At 60.5% G+C, this 14,586-nt stretch overlaps 1 protein-coding gene across 1 annotated transcript in view; it reads right to left on the bottom strand.

The window, feature by feature from the left end:
• Positions 1–5,688: 5,688 nt before the first annotated feature.
• Positions 5,689–14,586, bottom strand: part of SLC38A8 (solute carrier family 38 member 8) — a 20,150-nt gene continuing 11,252 nt past the window's right edge. Inside the window, exons 6-10 of the mRNA XM_040633029.1 lie at positions 11,431–11,545; positions 9,835–9,982; positions 9,226–9,434; positions 7,995–8,046; positions 5,689–5,782 (exon numbers count right to left, since the gene is read on the bottom strand). Coding sequence (XP_040488963.1) covers positions 5,689–5,782; positions 7,995–8,046; positions 9,226–9,434; positions 9,835–9,982; positions 11,431–11,545 — 618 coding nt within the window. The remainder of the gene's footprint in view (positions 5,783–7,994; positions 8,047–9,225; positions 9,435–9,834; positions 9,983–11,430; positions 11,546–14,586) is intronic.

Below are 14,586 nucleotides of genomic sequence, written 5' to 3' on the forward strand. Positions count from 1 at the left end.
CCCCCCCCCCCCCCCCCCCCCGCCACCCTGGCCTCAGCAGGACTGGCTCCTCTGCTGGCCACTGCCTCACGGGCCCGGGGGACATTCCTCTCCCTGGAGCCGAGACCCTGTAGTGCCCAACCTCGGCCTGGGCCCCGCCGCACATGACCGTAGAGCCCACGTAGCCAGTGCCCTGCTTGGCAGGCAGGCGCCAATAAACTCCGGTCGGGACTGGCCGCGTGCTGTGTTTTTTTTGGATTTTCTGGTGGATGGCCAGGGGAGGGACAGAGCAGTCACGGTGCATGGGGCCCCTTAGTGGCCATGAAACCCTGACCCCATCACCCCAAAGGCTGTTTCCTTATCTGGAAAATAGAGCTGATAAATGTAATATTTTGACACAGACAAGGTCTTGCTTATTCCAAAGTTCGGGGAGTCCCCAAGAATTCCCCTGTGACTCAGTAATTCACGAGGACTCCCAGAAGTCGGCAGAGCCATTTCACTCAGCCACAAATTATGGCAACAACAAAAGGAGACGGACTCCAATCAGCCATGGGAAGACGACGCGCAGGGTGGTGGAGAGACCAGGCCCAGAGCTTACAACCGCCCCCTCCTCTTGCTCCCTGCACGGACGCGTGACTAGGCACATAGAGCATTGCTCTCCAGAGCCTCGGAGATCAGGTTCCCCTAGGCACCAGTCACGCCCAGTGCGGACTTAGCCTCCAGCCCCTTCGGAGGTCAAGCTGAAACCTCCTGGTCAGAGGCCCCAGGTAAACAGAGGTGTGGGATCAGGACATTCCAAGGTCCTGGAGGTCACCTCCCAGGGGCCAAGGCCAGACGGCTCTGGGCACAGCAGATCCTCACTACGGACCTGTGAGCTAGTCCGACAAGACGGGAGACCCCAGACTTACACGTTATTTCAAGTCCTGTTCTGGAACCTCGGTAACGTCCCCGCTCTGTTTCCCTGTCTTAGCAGCAAAGAGGTCAGACACAGAAATCTCCAGGGACCAGGAAAGTGAGCCATGGCTCCCTGTCTGCAGGCAGGATGGAGGGGGAGACAGAAAGGTCGTAAACTGGGGCAACAGTGGGGCCGTGAGGCCTGGTGGGAGTCCGGAGGCCGCAGAAGCACCCAGAGTGGCCGGCCTGTGACATGGGGACAAGAGGACACCTGTCAGTGCCACATCGGGCTGCGGGAGCCATCATGCCCCTGCTCCCTCCCCCCTTGGGTCCTGCCACCTCCAGGTAGGGTTGGATCTGGTCCTTCACGCAAAACCAGGGACCTACAACGTGGGCTTCCAGGAAGTGCAAAAACCAGGTTCGGACACCTCCCAGCTGCATGTCCCTGCAGCCAGCCTCTCTAAGCCCCCCTTTTCTCATTTGAAATGCGGGGAGAACACCCTTCCTTGAAGACCAGGAACTGCCTGGCTCACAAGAGTGGCACGTAACGGGGTCCTGCCCACAGCACCCACAAGCTCTCCCGAAGCCGGTGCTGCTCCCACCGGCTCTGCGGTTTTAAACAGATTCTCAGGGGGCTGAGGCTCTCTGGGGTACAACTGAGGAGCCCCACGAGCTGCGCGTGTTACACCTTGGCCACACATCCTACTGCTGGCCCGAGCCCCCCCCCACCCATTGTAGCCTCTCTGCTGATGGCAGCTTGAGCGCGTAGACCTCAGTGGCTTCCGAGGGGGCGGGAACAGGCTCTGAGGAGAACACATTCCAGCCCCGGAAGGCATCAGAGCTCCCACGGAATTTACGCTTCACTGCCAGGCGTGCACACACACCTCCCTCAGCACTGCCTGTGCCATCCTGGGACCGGCAGCGTCCCCGGGGGACGGAGACCAGAGAGGGCAAGAAACTCACCGGCGGTCACACGCGAGCTGAGGCCACCACTTACACCCCAAGCCTGAGCTCCCCGCCCCCAGGGCTGTGCCCTAGCGCCTGTGCCACCCAGCAGACCACGTGGGAACTGCGCCGGGTTGGACGTGAGACCTCAGAGTCACCGGAAGAGCTGGTCAGCCCATTCCTAGGTCTGTACTATGCCCACAAGAGCCCCGCGGCCTCTGGCCACACCAGGGAGTACTAGAAGGAACGCAGGGCTGATCTGCCCGCATCAGGAATAACCCCTGAAAACACGAAGCCACACGAAAGAAACCAGCCACGAAGGGATCTAGCATGGGGTCCCATTCACACGAAACATCTAGAATAGTTACCTCCATTGAATCAGAAAGCCGACTAGTGGTTGCCGGGCTGGGGTCCAAGGGAGCAGGGAGTGACTGCTAATGGGGCTGGGGTTTCTTGTTGGGGTGACAGAAGTGTTTGGGAACTGGGCAGAGGTAGTTACGTAACTGAATCGTTCACCTTAAAATGGCTACTTCTTTGTTACACAAAGTTCACCTCAACTCCTGCCCCTCCCCCAAAACTCCCAATCAACTCACCTGACAGATCAGGAATTTCACCACATGCGTTCAGCGGCCGATGCCCATTCTTGTCCGTGTCCAGTTCACCACATGCGTTCAGCGGCCGATGCCCATTCTTGTCCGTGTCCAGTTCAAAACCTAAACGTCCCGCGGGGAGCGTGCGGACGCAGGCCTGTGGGGAAGGGGGGCAGCTGCTCAGGGGACTGGCAGCACCCGGGGGCGGGTGTCCCTGCCCAGCTACTGGGGGCGCCTGAGCCGCTGGAAAGGTCCCTCCCAGAGCACCCTGCAGCCCACGCCACTCAGAGCAGGAGAATGAATCACTCGGGACACCACACATCACCTGGCCATGTCCGCGGTATTATCGGAGATGTCTCCACCCTGACGCACGGTGTCCCCGTGGCTCGGGACCTGTGGCAGGCCAGGCTCTGTGCTGGCCGTGTTACAGCAGGTCTCCGCTTACGCTCACGGCTAACCTGCGGTGGGGAGAGGGGCCGTCCTTTAGAGGAGAGCGAGGACGACACAGACTGAGAGCCACAAGGGGGAAGGGAGGCGGCGCTGCTCACCCACCCGAGGAAGGATGTACCCACCCGAGGAAGGATGCCGAGACTGAGAAGAGCGCGAAGGAGGTCGGCCTGGGGTAGCGACCCAAGGCCAAGGGCTAATCAAGGCTGCACCACTGCTGGGGGGGCCGGCAGAGCCGGCTCAGATCTTGCCAACCTCTGCAGAGCCCACGCCGAAAGCCCTACGTGATGCCACCTTGACCTTGAGGACACCGCTTCGGCCCTTCCTGCCAGCTGCTGGCAGAGACCGGAGGGGGTCACTTGGGGTTGGAGGAGGACAGCCCTGAGTCAGCTCATACCTTCGCTGGGTGAGACGTAAGAGGGGACCACCCCAGCCTGCATTTCTCCGCAGCGCGTCCTTGCAGGACGACGGCTGACTGTCGCTCTGCCCCAGGAGGCTCACATGCTGTTCCTGACATGGATCAAGATGAAGATGACTGCCCCAGTGGGGCCGTGTGTCACCCCTCTCCCCTCAGCATGTAGCACCAGTCCACTTCCTCCCTGATGTGCCTGCCTTCTTCCGGAGGGGCCCTAGCATCCTACTTCCCTTGTCCCTTGGCTGCGGGGAAGCTCGGTGTTCACCTCTCAACCTAGATTTTCTATAAATAAAACTACCATTGCTCAGGCCCCCCCGCTGCTGCTGTAGACACGTTATCACCTTCAAGTCTCATGGTGAGCCCTCCTGGCATCATACGCAATAAGCCTGCTCCATTTGGCTGGTGGGAAAACAGATTCCCAGAAGCGGTTCATCAACTCCCCAAATCTTGAGATAGCAAATGGCAGAGCCGGTGTTCAAAAGCAACAGTCTGACCCCAAAGCCAATTCCCACAGTGCCCCCTTCGATGGCCCTACCCTTTCCCTTCCACACTCGGTTCTTCCCTAGGACTCCGTGAGTGGCCAGAGCCCGGCCCCAGCCCTCCCAGCCGGGCACGGCCGCACTTCGAGGAAGCACGCGGGGTAAATGAAGGATTCCACTCACTGCTGCCTCGGGGGCAGTTCTGCCGCAGCCCACGGCCTGGCTCTGAGGCCCTTGTCCAGGGGGACGCTGTGGCCACCGGACACAGGGTGTGGCAAGGTATGGAGCTGGCCAGAGGGCACTTGGAGGAGACTCTCCCCTCACTGGGTCAGAGTCTACACCCACAGCCAGGGTCCATCCCTGTCCCCGGGGTTGGGCAGACCAGGTCCCAACCCCTTGGGTACTCGGAACGTGTGCTGGAAGGAAAATGGACAACGGAATCTAGCCCCAAATCAGTCCTGACCCCAGCTTTGTACCTCACAGGACGGGCAGCCTGGACTTTTCCGAGCCTCAGTGCCTCACCTGTAAATGGATGAATTTGAAAACATGCCAAGTCAAAGGAGGCAGACACGAAGGCCGTTCGTACGGAGTGTCCATGGAGACGGCCGACTCCTAGTTCCCGGGGCCGGGCAGTGACTGCGGATGGGTGCAGGTTTCTCTGGAGGGACAAAAATACACCGGAATCCGATGTCGGCAACAGCGCTACGACTCTGGGCATCAACACCCACTGAACTGTACGCTTTGCAAGGCTGAACTATCACAGAATGTGAATTATATCTCAAAAAAAATTAATGCAAGTGGACAGGCTGGAAAAAAAGCAAAAAAACCCAGTTGTATCACCACTACCCTCACACAGTCAGGCACACATTACTCAGCAACACCAACAGAGCCCAGTCCACCGCCTACCCTGAGGGAGCTGTCCTCACACGTCAGCCCCTCCCGGCTCTGGCACTGCTGGCTTCCAGCAGACGTCCCAAGGCAGAGGAAGAGTGGCCCGGATCCAGTGACATCCAGGACATCCCAGGTCCCGTGCAGGGTCAGTGCCAGCCAACACAGTGATGCAGCAGCAGCTGGGCCTCTGGCTGCCTCTCTCTCCAACCTCTCCCCACCCGCCTCCTTTCCCCTACCCTGGCCCCGGGGCCAATTCCCAGTCCCTCGCCCTCAGCTGCAGGTGTGACCCCTCACCCCAGGATTGGCTGGGGTCAGGAGGGAAGTACAGAGCCCACAGTCCACTGGGCTCCCAGGCTCTTCAGGTCCAGCCTGAAGGGAAAGGGGGGCTCTCTTTGGGGTCATCCCATCGGAGTATGGGCCAAAGTAGAGCTCCCTGGGCCTCAGCCCCTACTTGTGTTACAAACTGTATCCCCTGGAGATACTAAGTTGAAGTCCCAGCTCCTGGAATCTATGACTGTGACCTCATTTGGAAAGAGGATCTTTGCAGTCCCTAAGAGAAGGTCATCCTAGACTAAGTGACCCTGATCCGACTGATAGCCCCGTAAGAGGAGGGAGATCCGGGCGGACACACAGCGCAGACAGCCGTGGGTGGGGCGGGGGAGCAGAGGCCGGAGGGGTGCATCTATAGGCTAAGAGACGCCAAGAAGGGGCAGCAACACCAATGGCTGGAGGGGACAGGAGGGCCCGCCCCGAGAGCCTTCAGAGGGAGCGCGGCCCTGCCCATGCCTCCATCTCAGACTCCTGCCTCCGGGACTGGGACGGATAAACTGCTGCTGTTTGAGGCCCCCCAGCAGGTGGCTTCTGTTAGGGGACCCCCAGAATGCCGAAACACCCTCCTCAGCACGGCACCGAAACCCTCGGAAACCGCAGAAGCCCAAATGAGCAGCCTCAGAAGGCAGGACGGATCTGTTTCTGTGGATCTTTATGATGGAAGGACAGGTCTCACAGCGGGATGCGGGCGGCAGCAGCCGGGCCGACCCCCTCCCGCTCAGAAGAGCTCCAAGGCTGCAGCCACCGTGCTCTGCCCGAAGATGAAGGTGCCCACGAGCACGGAGAGCACTCCCCACGCCTCCAAGCAGCACCTGCCAGGCAAGACACACACATCAACACGCTCCTCTCTGGACTTCTGCGCAGACGAGCCAAGCACATGACAAAGCTTATCACAGGAAGCCAGCGGAGTCACCAATTTATAAAAAAAATCCATAGTACTCTCCCTCACCTGTAGGGATGGGTTTCCAAGGCAACGGGGGATAATGGCCCCAGGCAATTAAAACCTCACCCTGAAACTGTTAATTGAGGACTCCATTCCTCCCTAATGCTTTATCAAAGCCAAGAAACAGGAGAGGGAAACACCTTTCCACTCTTTTCCCTTTGGGGGCAAGGGGAGGGGAGATGAAGCCCCCCCGAAAATGAGGAAGGAGAAGAGAGCTCAAAGTCACCCGCGATCGGGACAGTGGGTGGGGCAAGAGGGTGCGGGAGACAGAGGTGGTCGGCCCCGGCGGCCACTGAGGACACATCGCGAGCTTCATGCTGCACCATCCGACACCGCACAGACGAGAAGACAGGATTCCCACCAATGGCAGGGCTGCCAGAGACATTGCTGGCCGCATTAACAAGGGCCCCAGGGACCTGCTGTCACGTTAGGACTGTCTAGCCAAGCGGAGTCATGGATGCCCCCGCGTCGGAAGCAGAATATGGTCAGCGAGCCCGGGGCCTGCAGGCTCCTCGAGCAGCTCTGAGCCATCAGAAGGCCCTACAGCAGCGCTAGAATTAAAAATATCTTCAAAGCCCACCAGTGAAAACTGCTGTGAGCTTGGATCAAGGCCTGAAACAGCAGCAGCAGGACCTCAAGGCCTGCTGAGGGCAAGAGCCATGCAGGGGTCCCAGACAATCGGGGCCAGCCCCCAGCCCAGGTCAGGTTCAGACACAGCCAGAAAAGCTCTTCTCCACCCAGAAGGGGACAGAGCCTCGCCCCCTAAGCCTGGGCTTGAGGAGGCTGGAGGCAAGGGAAGACAGAGGCACGGGCCCGTGGGTGGGACCCAAGCCCATGGCGGCCACAGCTTAAGAGCATCTGCCCCAGGCTGAATGGTGGTCCCCAGAATTCACGTCCACCCCGAACCTGTGAACACGACCTTATTTGGAAATAGGGTCTTTGCAGATATAATGAAGTTAAAAATGTGGAGAGGAGGTCATCCTAGATGGGGGCTGGGCCCTCAACCCAGTAACAGGTGTCCTTATGAGAAAGAGGCACACTGAGAGGCCGTGTGAGGCTAGAGGCAGGGCTTGGGGTGATGCAGCCACAAGCCAGGGACACCTGGAGCCACCAGGCAATGGCAGGAGATGGCAAGGAACAGAAGAGGCTCTAGAGCCTTCAGAGGGAGCCTGGCCCTGTCCGCAGCTTGACTGTGGACTTCGGGCCCCCAGAGATGGCAGACAATAGACTTCTGTTGCAGCAAGTGCCCCAGCAAACCTAACACAGCCCTCTGCAAGCCTCGGCCTGTGTGCACGCCTGTGAGAAGGGGGTAAGAGCCACAGAGGCTCTGAGGGATGGTGCATCCACTGTGTGCGTTCTCTTTCTCATGTGGACAGCCTGGGCCCCTCAAAGGCAAAGGACAAGGTCCCAGTCATACCATAGGCTGCGCTGCAGGAGGGCCATCTCCTGGAAAAAGGGATATCCCACATTCTCTTGCCTACCCGACCGCGGGAGCAGGGAGGAGGCAAGCGTGAGGCCTGGACCAGGTCAGCCCGGCTGCAGTCCCAGCTCTGTCCTGACTTGCCATGCGCCCGTGGGGAAGTTTCTATCCCCTTGTCTGCAGGATGGATAGCCCGGTATCGTAGGGAGCTGGGCCAGGGCCTGGCACTGGGGAGGTGTCCAGACACCAGACACCTTGCTGAGGGAACGTGCTACCCTACTGTCCCATGGCCTCCAGAAAGCAGGGTTCTGTGCAACACGCCCCGCCTGTGCCCCATGCTGCCTGGGGTCTGAGTGCAGGATTGGAAAGCATGCACGGCTAGGGACCCGCTAAGTCCACATACAGCTCCCAGCACGGACAATCACCCTCTGAGTGGGAGGGAGGGCCGTGCAGAGACTGCTAGCACGTGGGCCCCAGCATCACAGGCTGGGCTTCGGCTCCTGGCACAGACACGCTCGCTGTGTATATAAGGCCGAGTCCCACGGCCAGCAGTTTTCTCATCTGCAGGACAATGGGATCTCCCCGGTCACTGCCACGTTCCCATTCTGCTCGCTCGGAGGCCTCAAGTGCCCACACTGCCACCCTTGCTTGGGGCACTTACTTGACATGTGGAGCCATGGGTTCGACGCTGACAGCACAGACGAGACACAGGCCTGCAAAGGAGACACAGGGCCACTGCAGCTCTTCACGGTTGAACCCAGAGCAACCCTGGGCTCGAGAGAACTCAGTCGGCACCCAGCCATCCCCAAGGACCCGAGAGGCCAGCAAGGCCTTTTCCCAACGTGGCCCCCCCCCAGCTCCCTCTGCTCCTGGCATGGCGAGCTGGCTGAGGGCCTGGCTGTGGGGGCCCGGCTCCACGTCGCCCTCACATCTTGGCCCCTCTGAGCATCTCTTTCAGATGGCAGGGACAGCACGGTCCCCGAGCCAGGCTCTCTGGGATGACCCGTCAAGGGCCACACTCTGGGCCGGACGCCAGGGGTGCTTTCAACAGCAGGCAGCTGCCAGTCTGATTTTTCTTTTTTCTTTCTAAGAATTCTCCTGGGATCTGAAACCAGACAGTTCTGCCTGAAGCGCCCACGGCATCTCCCCCAGTGAACCCACCCTGGCTGGTCGTTCCCAGAAAACGGAAGACAGCTGGAACTAAAAGGTACACCGAGGACAAGGGCACCGAACCCGGCAGACCGGATGTCTCAGACTCCAAGTGAGCACCGGGGAGGCCAGCAGACCTGGAGCGGCCCACAGCCAGGGACGGCGGCCACGTGACCGCGGCACTCACTCTGAGAGCGCTTCCCAGAGCCAGAGGCAGACGGCTCTGGGGTTCCTGCCCTGAGCACCAGCAGGGGCCCGGCATGGCTGCGTCTCTGGGAGGGCCCTCCCTGGGCTTCCCAGGCCGCCCTGACCAGAACTTCACTCACTCACACCAGGGAAGTTTTGTAAGAAACCGTGTTTGCCTCCCAGGTAAGGAAACAAGGTCAGAAGAAGATACTCGCGGGATACCTTGGAACCATGCAAATGTCGTATAACTGGAAACTTTTTTAAAATATGAGGAAATCTCATGGTGAGTGGCAGCAAGGGGAGAGTGGGCAGCGTCGAGGGTGACGCAGCCCTGCAGTGCCTCCCGGGAGGCCTCCGGGCCTCGGTCTCGCCGGCAGGATGGAACGACATCACTCCCAGCAGGCGCGTCCATCGATGGCCGCGGAGATGTTTCACTCAAGGAGTACACGGTCCCCAGCCCATGTCTGGCTCAGTGAACGGGGCTGGGGGCCATCCTACCTCTGCAGGGCCCCCCTCCAGACCTTGAGCTCCAGCACAGAGCGGGGCAGGTGCCTCACCTGGGAAGATGAAGATGAAGAAGGAACTGATGCCCCCGATGATGCCGATGATCTCGCTGAGGTCGGGCAGGAACAGGGCCATGGCCAGCGTCACGGCCACCCACAGCACGGTCAGCAGCCCCCGGACCCACGGCCCCGAGGGCTCCGCCAGGGCCCCGCGCCCGCCTGCCCGGCAGCAGCTCCTCCTCCAGAAATCCTGCATCACCGACCTGGAGGCCACACCAGCGCAGGCGGCTCCAGCCCCGCGCCTGCCCCCCCAACGGGGCCCCCCGGACGCCCTTCCAATTGCCCTGCATGCCCTGCAGGGCCCCGGTTCCTCGCCAGTCGCTGTTCCCCCAGGACCGCGCCAACCCTCACATGACTGAGTCCGCAGCAGGGCCGACAGAGAAGGGCCCCGCGGGGTGCAGTCCTGGGCGGCCTGGGGAGCCAGGCTCCAGTCCTGACCCTCGCTAGCTGGACCACTCTGGCCAAACCACCTCAGCTCCCTGCTTCCGTGATCTCTACGGCAGATCCCCCAACGCAGGAGCCTGCACCGCACCCGGCGTGCCCTGAACTGTGATGGAGGTCAGTGCCCGGTGCCGAGCAGAGCCCCTGCGGGCCGGGCCTCACCTCCCCAGGAAGAGCGCGATGGGGTAGACGGTCACGATGGAGACCCCGAAGAGAGCCCGGGCCACGATAATGACCACATCGTTGCCTGGGTAGGACATTAAGATGTCGGCAGAAACTTCTGTCCCGAAGGTCAGGAAGCCATAAACCCCTGGGAGGCCGAGACGGGGAAGCCCAGAGAGCTGATTAGGAAGATGCCGTGCCGCTGGCAGAGACTTCCGGGATGGAAGGTGCAGCACAGGGCACGCGGTCAACAGCACTGTAGTAGCGCAGTGTGGACGCGGACTTGCCATGAGCACGGCCTAACACAGGGGCCCAACCACTCTGCTGCATGCCTGACACTAACGGAACATCGTGCCTCCCCTATATGCAGAAAAAAAAATTTTTTTTTTAACATCACATCCCCACCCCCTCCACTCAGACATTGACAGCACCCAGCTCCTACCACCCCGAAGGTTCTCCCTGGGAGCAGAAAGTTCTAGAAGGGTTCTCCGTTCTGTGATTTCCCAAGGCTTTCCTATCCTCAGCCGACATGATACTCTGCCCTTTTGACTCAAAACCCCAGCTGGCCAAACCGCTGTTTCTTTTCTCAGCTCCCAGTGCCGGTGTGAGGGGCTCATGGAAGCAGCCAGCACTCAGAACCACAATGACACCTTCATGCCCCGTCTGTCCCGCTCCTGCCCGTGCACCCATTTTTCTAACCCAGGGCGTCAATTGGTGCCGGATTCACACAGCTAGTGACAGCAGGACCAGGGCACCAGACTCCTGCTCCACCCCCCACCCTGGTCACCTGCCCTGTCCCGACTCTGTTCATCTCAGGCCAAGAGCCATGCCTCATTTTGCCTTCTCTCTGGGCCCCTTCCAGAAGGTCCCATGAAAGTGCTGGCCCTGGAGGTGACTCTCCATCACCAGGTCATGGCCCTCTGACAAGGGCCACTGACTGACAGGGACCCCCCCCTCCCCGGGGAAGGGTCAGCAAGTTTCTCAGATGACCATGATAGCTCCAGGAGCCTGAGACATTCGCGGCAGCCCACGGGCTTCCCAAGTCAGGGCTCCAAAGCTGGATGGAAGAAAGGGCCTCACGGCTGGAGGAACGCAGCTGGCCAGAAGTCAGCCTGAGCCTGAGACCTGGGCCGTGCTGTGTGACCTTGGGCATGTCACAGCCCTCTCTGAGCCACACTTCTGTCACCTTTGGAGATGCTTCAGCATACAGCGCAGGTCTGAGAGCACCCAGAGCCGTCAAACCCACAAGAGCATGTGGTACACTGCTCCCCAGCTGTAACACTGGGATGACCACCATCACGGTTCCTGTCTGCCAGCAGGATATGGGGCAGCATGTAAAAGCAGGGCCTTTGGGGACAGCAGGCCAGGGTCTGGGTCTCAGCTCTGCACGTCTCTTCGGGAGACCCTGGACAAGCCTTGGAAGCCCTCTGAGCCTCAGTTCCCTCATCGAGGAAATGGGGACTTCCCTAAGGGTTTAGGGTTAAGTGGGCGAAGGCTCCCACACTGCTGGGCACATGGGAAGGACTCTGGAAGCTCACGTCATTTGGGGTCTCTTGCGCTCCCCACCCAGCTCCGTGGTGCCCCGGCGGACCGTACCTGTCAGCGAGTAGATGAGGCAGCAGGCCAGCAGGGCCAGCACGGAGATCAGAGCCCAGTGGGAGAGGCTCTGGTTGCGCAGGCTGCGGTAGATGGACACTGCGGCTTCGTGACACTGGAAGGCAGGGGTGGAGCTCAGGGGGACGGGCTGGCAGGCGGGGGAGCCACCCGACTCCCGGGGTCGAAGGTGGAAGGAAATCAGCAGAGATTCACATGTGGGATGTCACGCAGCACCGAGAAGGACGCACACAACCGCAGCCTGCACACGGGACAGCCTCACAGCTGTGGCACCGCGCAAGACGAGAAAGCGTGTTCCCACGGATGTGAACTTCCAGTTACAAGCTGAACTCGCCAGGACGAGGGTTCTCGACGGCAGCACCGCTGACATCTGGGGGCGGCCCTGTGCCCTGCAGGATGCTGGGCAGAGCTCCCGGCCCAACCCCCTGGATGCCAGGAACACCCCCCCCCCAGCTCTGACAACCAGAAAGGTCTGTGGGTGTTGCCACATGGGCTCTGGGGGACAGAACTGCTCCTCGTTGAGGACCACCACTTACAGTGACGAAAGGAACAACGGGTGGAAGGTGCTGCTGAATGGGAAAGGTCACAAGGGGGCTTTTCGGGGGATCGGCAATGTTCTAGATCCTGCCTGAGCTGAGGGTCACGTGAGAGTACGTGTACCAGCGATCGATAAACTTCACGGGGACTCTAGGACATCACGAGAAGATGTAAATGCCAGCCACCTGTAGCCAACATCAAGGAGTTCGTTCAGTCAGGGCAGGTCCTGGGCAGTGGCATTTCAGAGCAGCCCAGGAGACCCTGATTTGAGTTCAGGGTTGAGAGGCACTGCTTTATCTCCACGCCCCCCTACGGCCTCCAGGACTGTCACAGGTTCCTGGGACAGGGTTCCTACCACACGGCAGCCTCTTTATTCACTTCTGATCAAAACCAAACATGCCGATCACCTCCTCCTGCCCACTCTCCAGGCTTCCCTAACTCGCTGGGCTCAGTTCACCTCGCCGCCTCAGGGCCTTTGCTCATGCTGGGTTGTCTACCTGGGATTCTCTCTTGGTCCAGCCAGCTCCTACCCATCCTTTCGGAAAGCTCTCCCCAGCAGGACCGACTTCCTCTCTGTGTCCCCCACCACCCCCACGTGAGTACATTCAGCTTTGCTTGCTCAACATCCGTTAGCTACGTGACGGCCAGGACCACATCTGCCTCACTTATGCCTCTGAGCTCAGGCCAAACATGGAGCCGGGCACACAACTGAAGAATGCTCCGGGGGTGACCCATTTACCCACCCCTTAACCCACCCAGCAACCAGGAGGCCTCCCCCAGCCCCGCCCGGCTCCTCAGTTCTCAAATGCTTAACAGCCCCGCTCGTGCCAGTCTGGGATACCACAGAAACAAGCCGGACGCGATCCCCACCCTCCTGGAGCACGCACTCAGGAGGGGCAGGAGGGGACACAGGCTCGGTCCTCCTGACTCCAGCTGCAGCGGCAGCATCCAGCCCAGGGAGAGCTCACGCACACCTTCCCCAACAGACCAGCCTCAGGGCACCTGAGCGTCTTAGGCTTTCTGCCTCGGGCCTCCCTGACCTTGCAGGAGCCTGCTGGCCGCAGGCTGGCCCTCACAGGGAACCTCCACCGGAGGAACCCAAAGGACCGACGCTCCCGCCTCCTACACTCCTATGGCATTTCTGAGGCATATCCCACATGCTTCCCAGGATGGCCCAGTGCCCGTGACGGGGGGCCTCCCTAACACGCCTTCCGTCTTCCCGTCCCTGCTCCCAAGTCCACACCAGCCCCGAGCCCGGAGGCTCCGTGGGACCCCACGGGATGCCATGTGGGGGGATCGGGGGGTCTCAGAGCTGCAGCTCTGTGCCTCGACGAGCCGCTGAGCACAGCGGTCAGGAGCAGCTTGGCAGGGGCAGGATAGGATGCCGCCCGGCCCTCCTTCCAGTTTGTCCCCAGACTCCTGGGCCCTGTTCCTCCTGGTTTCACGCAGGGAACTGAAGCATGCCTCCCGAGGGTGGGGCTGCTCGGCTGGGACAGTGGCTGGGAAGCGTGGAGGATGGGGGTGGGACGGTGCTGGCACTCTGCTCTCCGGGTGACGGAAGGCCAGGCAGAGGAGCACACGGCCGTGGAGAAGCGGAAAGTGGCCACCCGTGAACCCGCCGAGGAACGGATTCACAAGCTGTGCTCGATCCGTCCAGTGGAACACTCCGAGGAGGCTGGGAGCAGAGCCTGCAGCCCGCCTCTGCCCCTCCGTGGGCCCTTGGGGCTCTGTGCGAGGTGGACGAGGAGCCCCATTGCTCAGCGTAGGGGGAGGGGAGCTGTCTGACCAGGTCAGAGCTCCTGAGGAACACAGGGGACCTCCCCTTCTCACCCCGCCGCCCCCTCACCCTACCTCCTACCACTCTCACCCACAGCTGCTCTCCCCCCACCCCCAGGTCCCAGAAGCTCCGGGCCCAGATCCTGGCAGCCCTGCCTGGGCCTGAGCCCCAGCCCCACCCGCACCCCCACCCTGCAGTTCACATCTTCTCCCAGTTCCCCATGGCTGCATCCCGTGTCCCTGGAAACTGCAGCCCAGGCCCTGGTTGCTAGGAGAACCGGTTGAGGGAGCCGAGGCAAAGGTGAGGGGGGCACCCCTCGTAAGCATCTGGAAGGCCGCCCCCACAGCGCAAGCCTGCCACACCATCTGGTGCCCGAGCACGGGAGGGAGGGATGCAAACCACATCCAGCCAAACCGCTGACAGCAAAATCATCGCTTCAGATCTTTCAAAATATTGGGTGCACAGGAAGAACTGTGAGAAATCCCTGCAAGCGGCTTGCTCAGCCCCAGAAGCGATCTATCGGCGGATTTATAAGGAAGATAAATGGAAATGTTCCAGGATTTTTTTTTTTCCCCAAACACGGTTCTCAAAGAAAATGCAAGATGAAAAAGAGAAGCAGGAGCTGGTTGAGAGAAAAGCGAGGAGAAATGTCAGGCCACCAGGCACTGCTGTCGGGCCCGGACCCCCTGCGCTTGTGAACTAGATTTTACTTTGGGGCGGTTTTGCTGCTGCTGGTGGTGGGCAGCTGGCTGCTTTTAGGAGGGAGGCACATCTTTCCTAAAATAAACAATGAACGAATGGAGTCAGCTGCCACCTGCTGAGAG

The sequence above is a fragment of the Ursus maritimus genome, unplaced genomic scaffold (genome assembly GCF_017311325.1).
Source record: "Ursus maritimus isolate PB19 unplaced genomic scaffold, ASM1731132v1 scaffold_19, whole genome shotgun sequence".
Classification (NCBI taxonomy): Eukaryota; Metazoa; Chordata; class Mammalia; order Carnivora; family Ursidae; genus Ursus; species Ursus maritimus.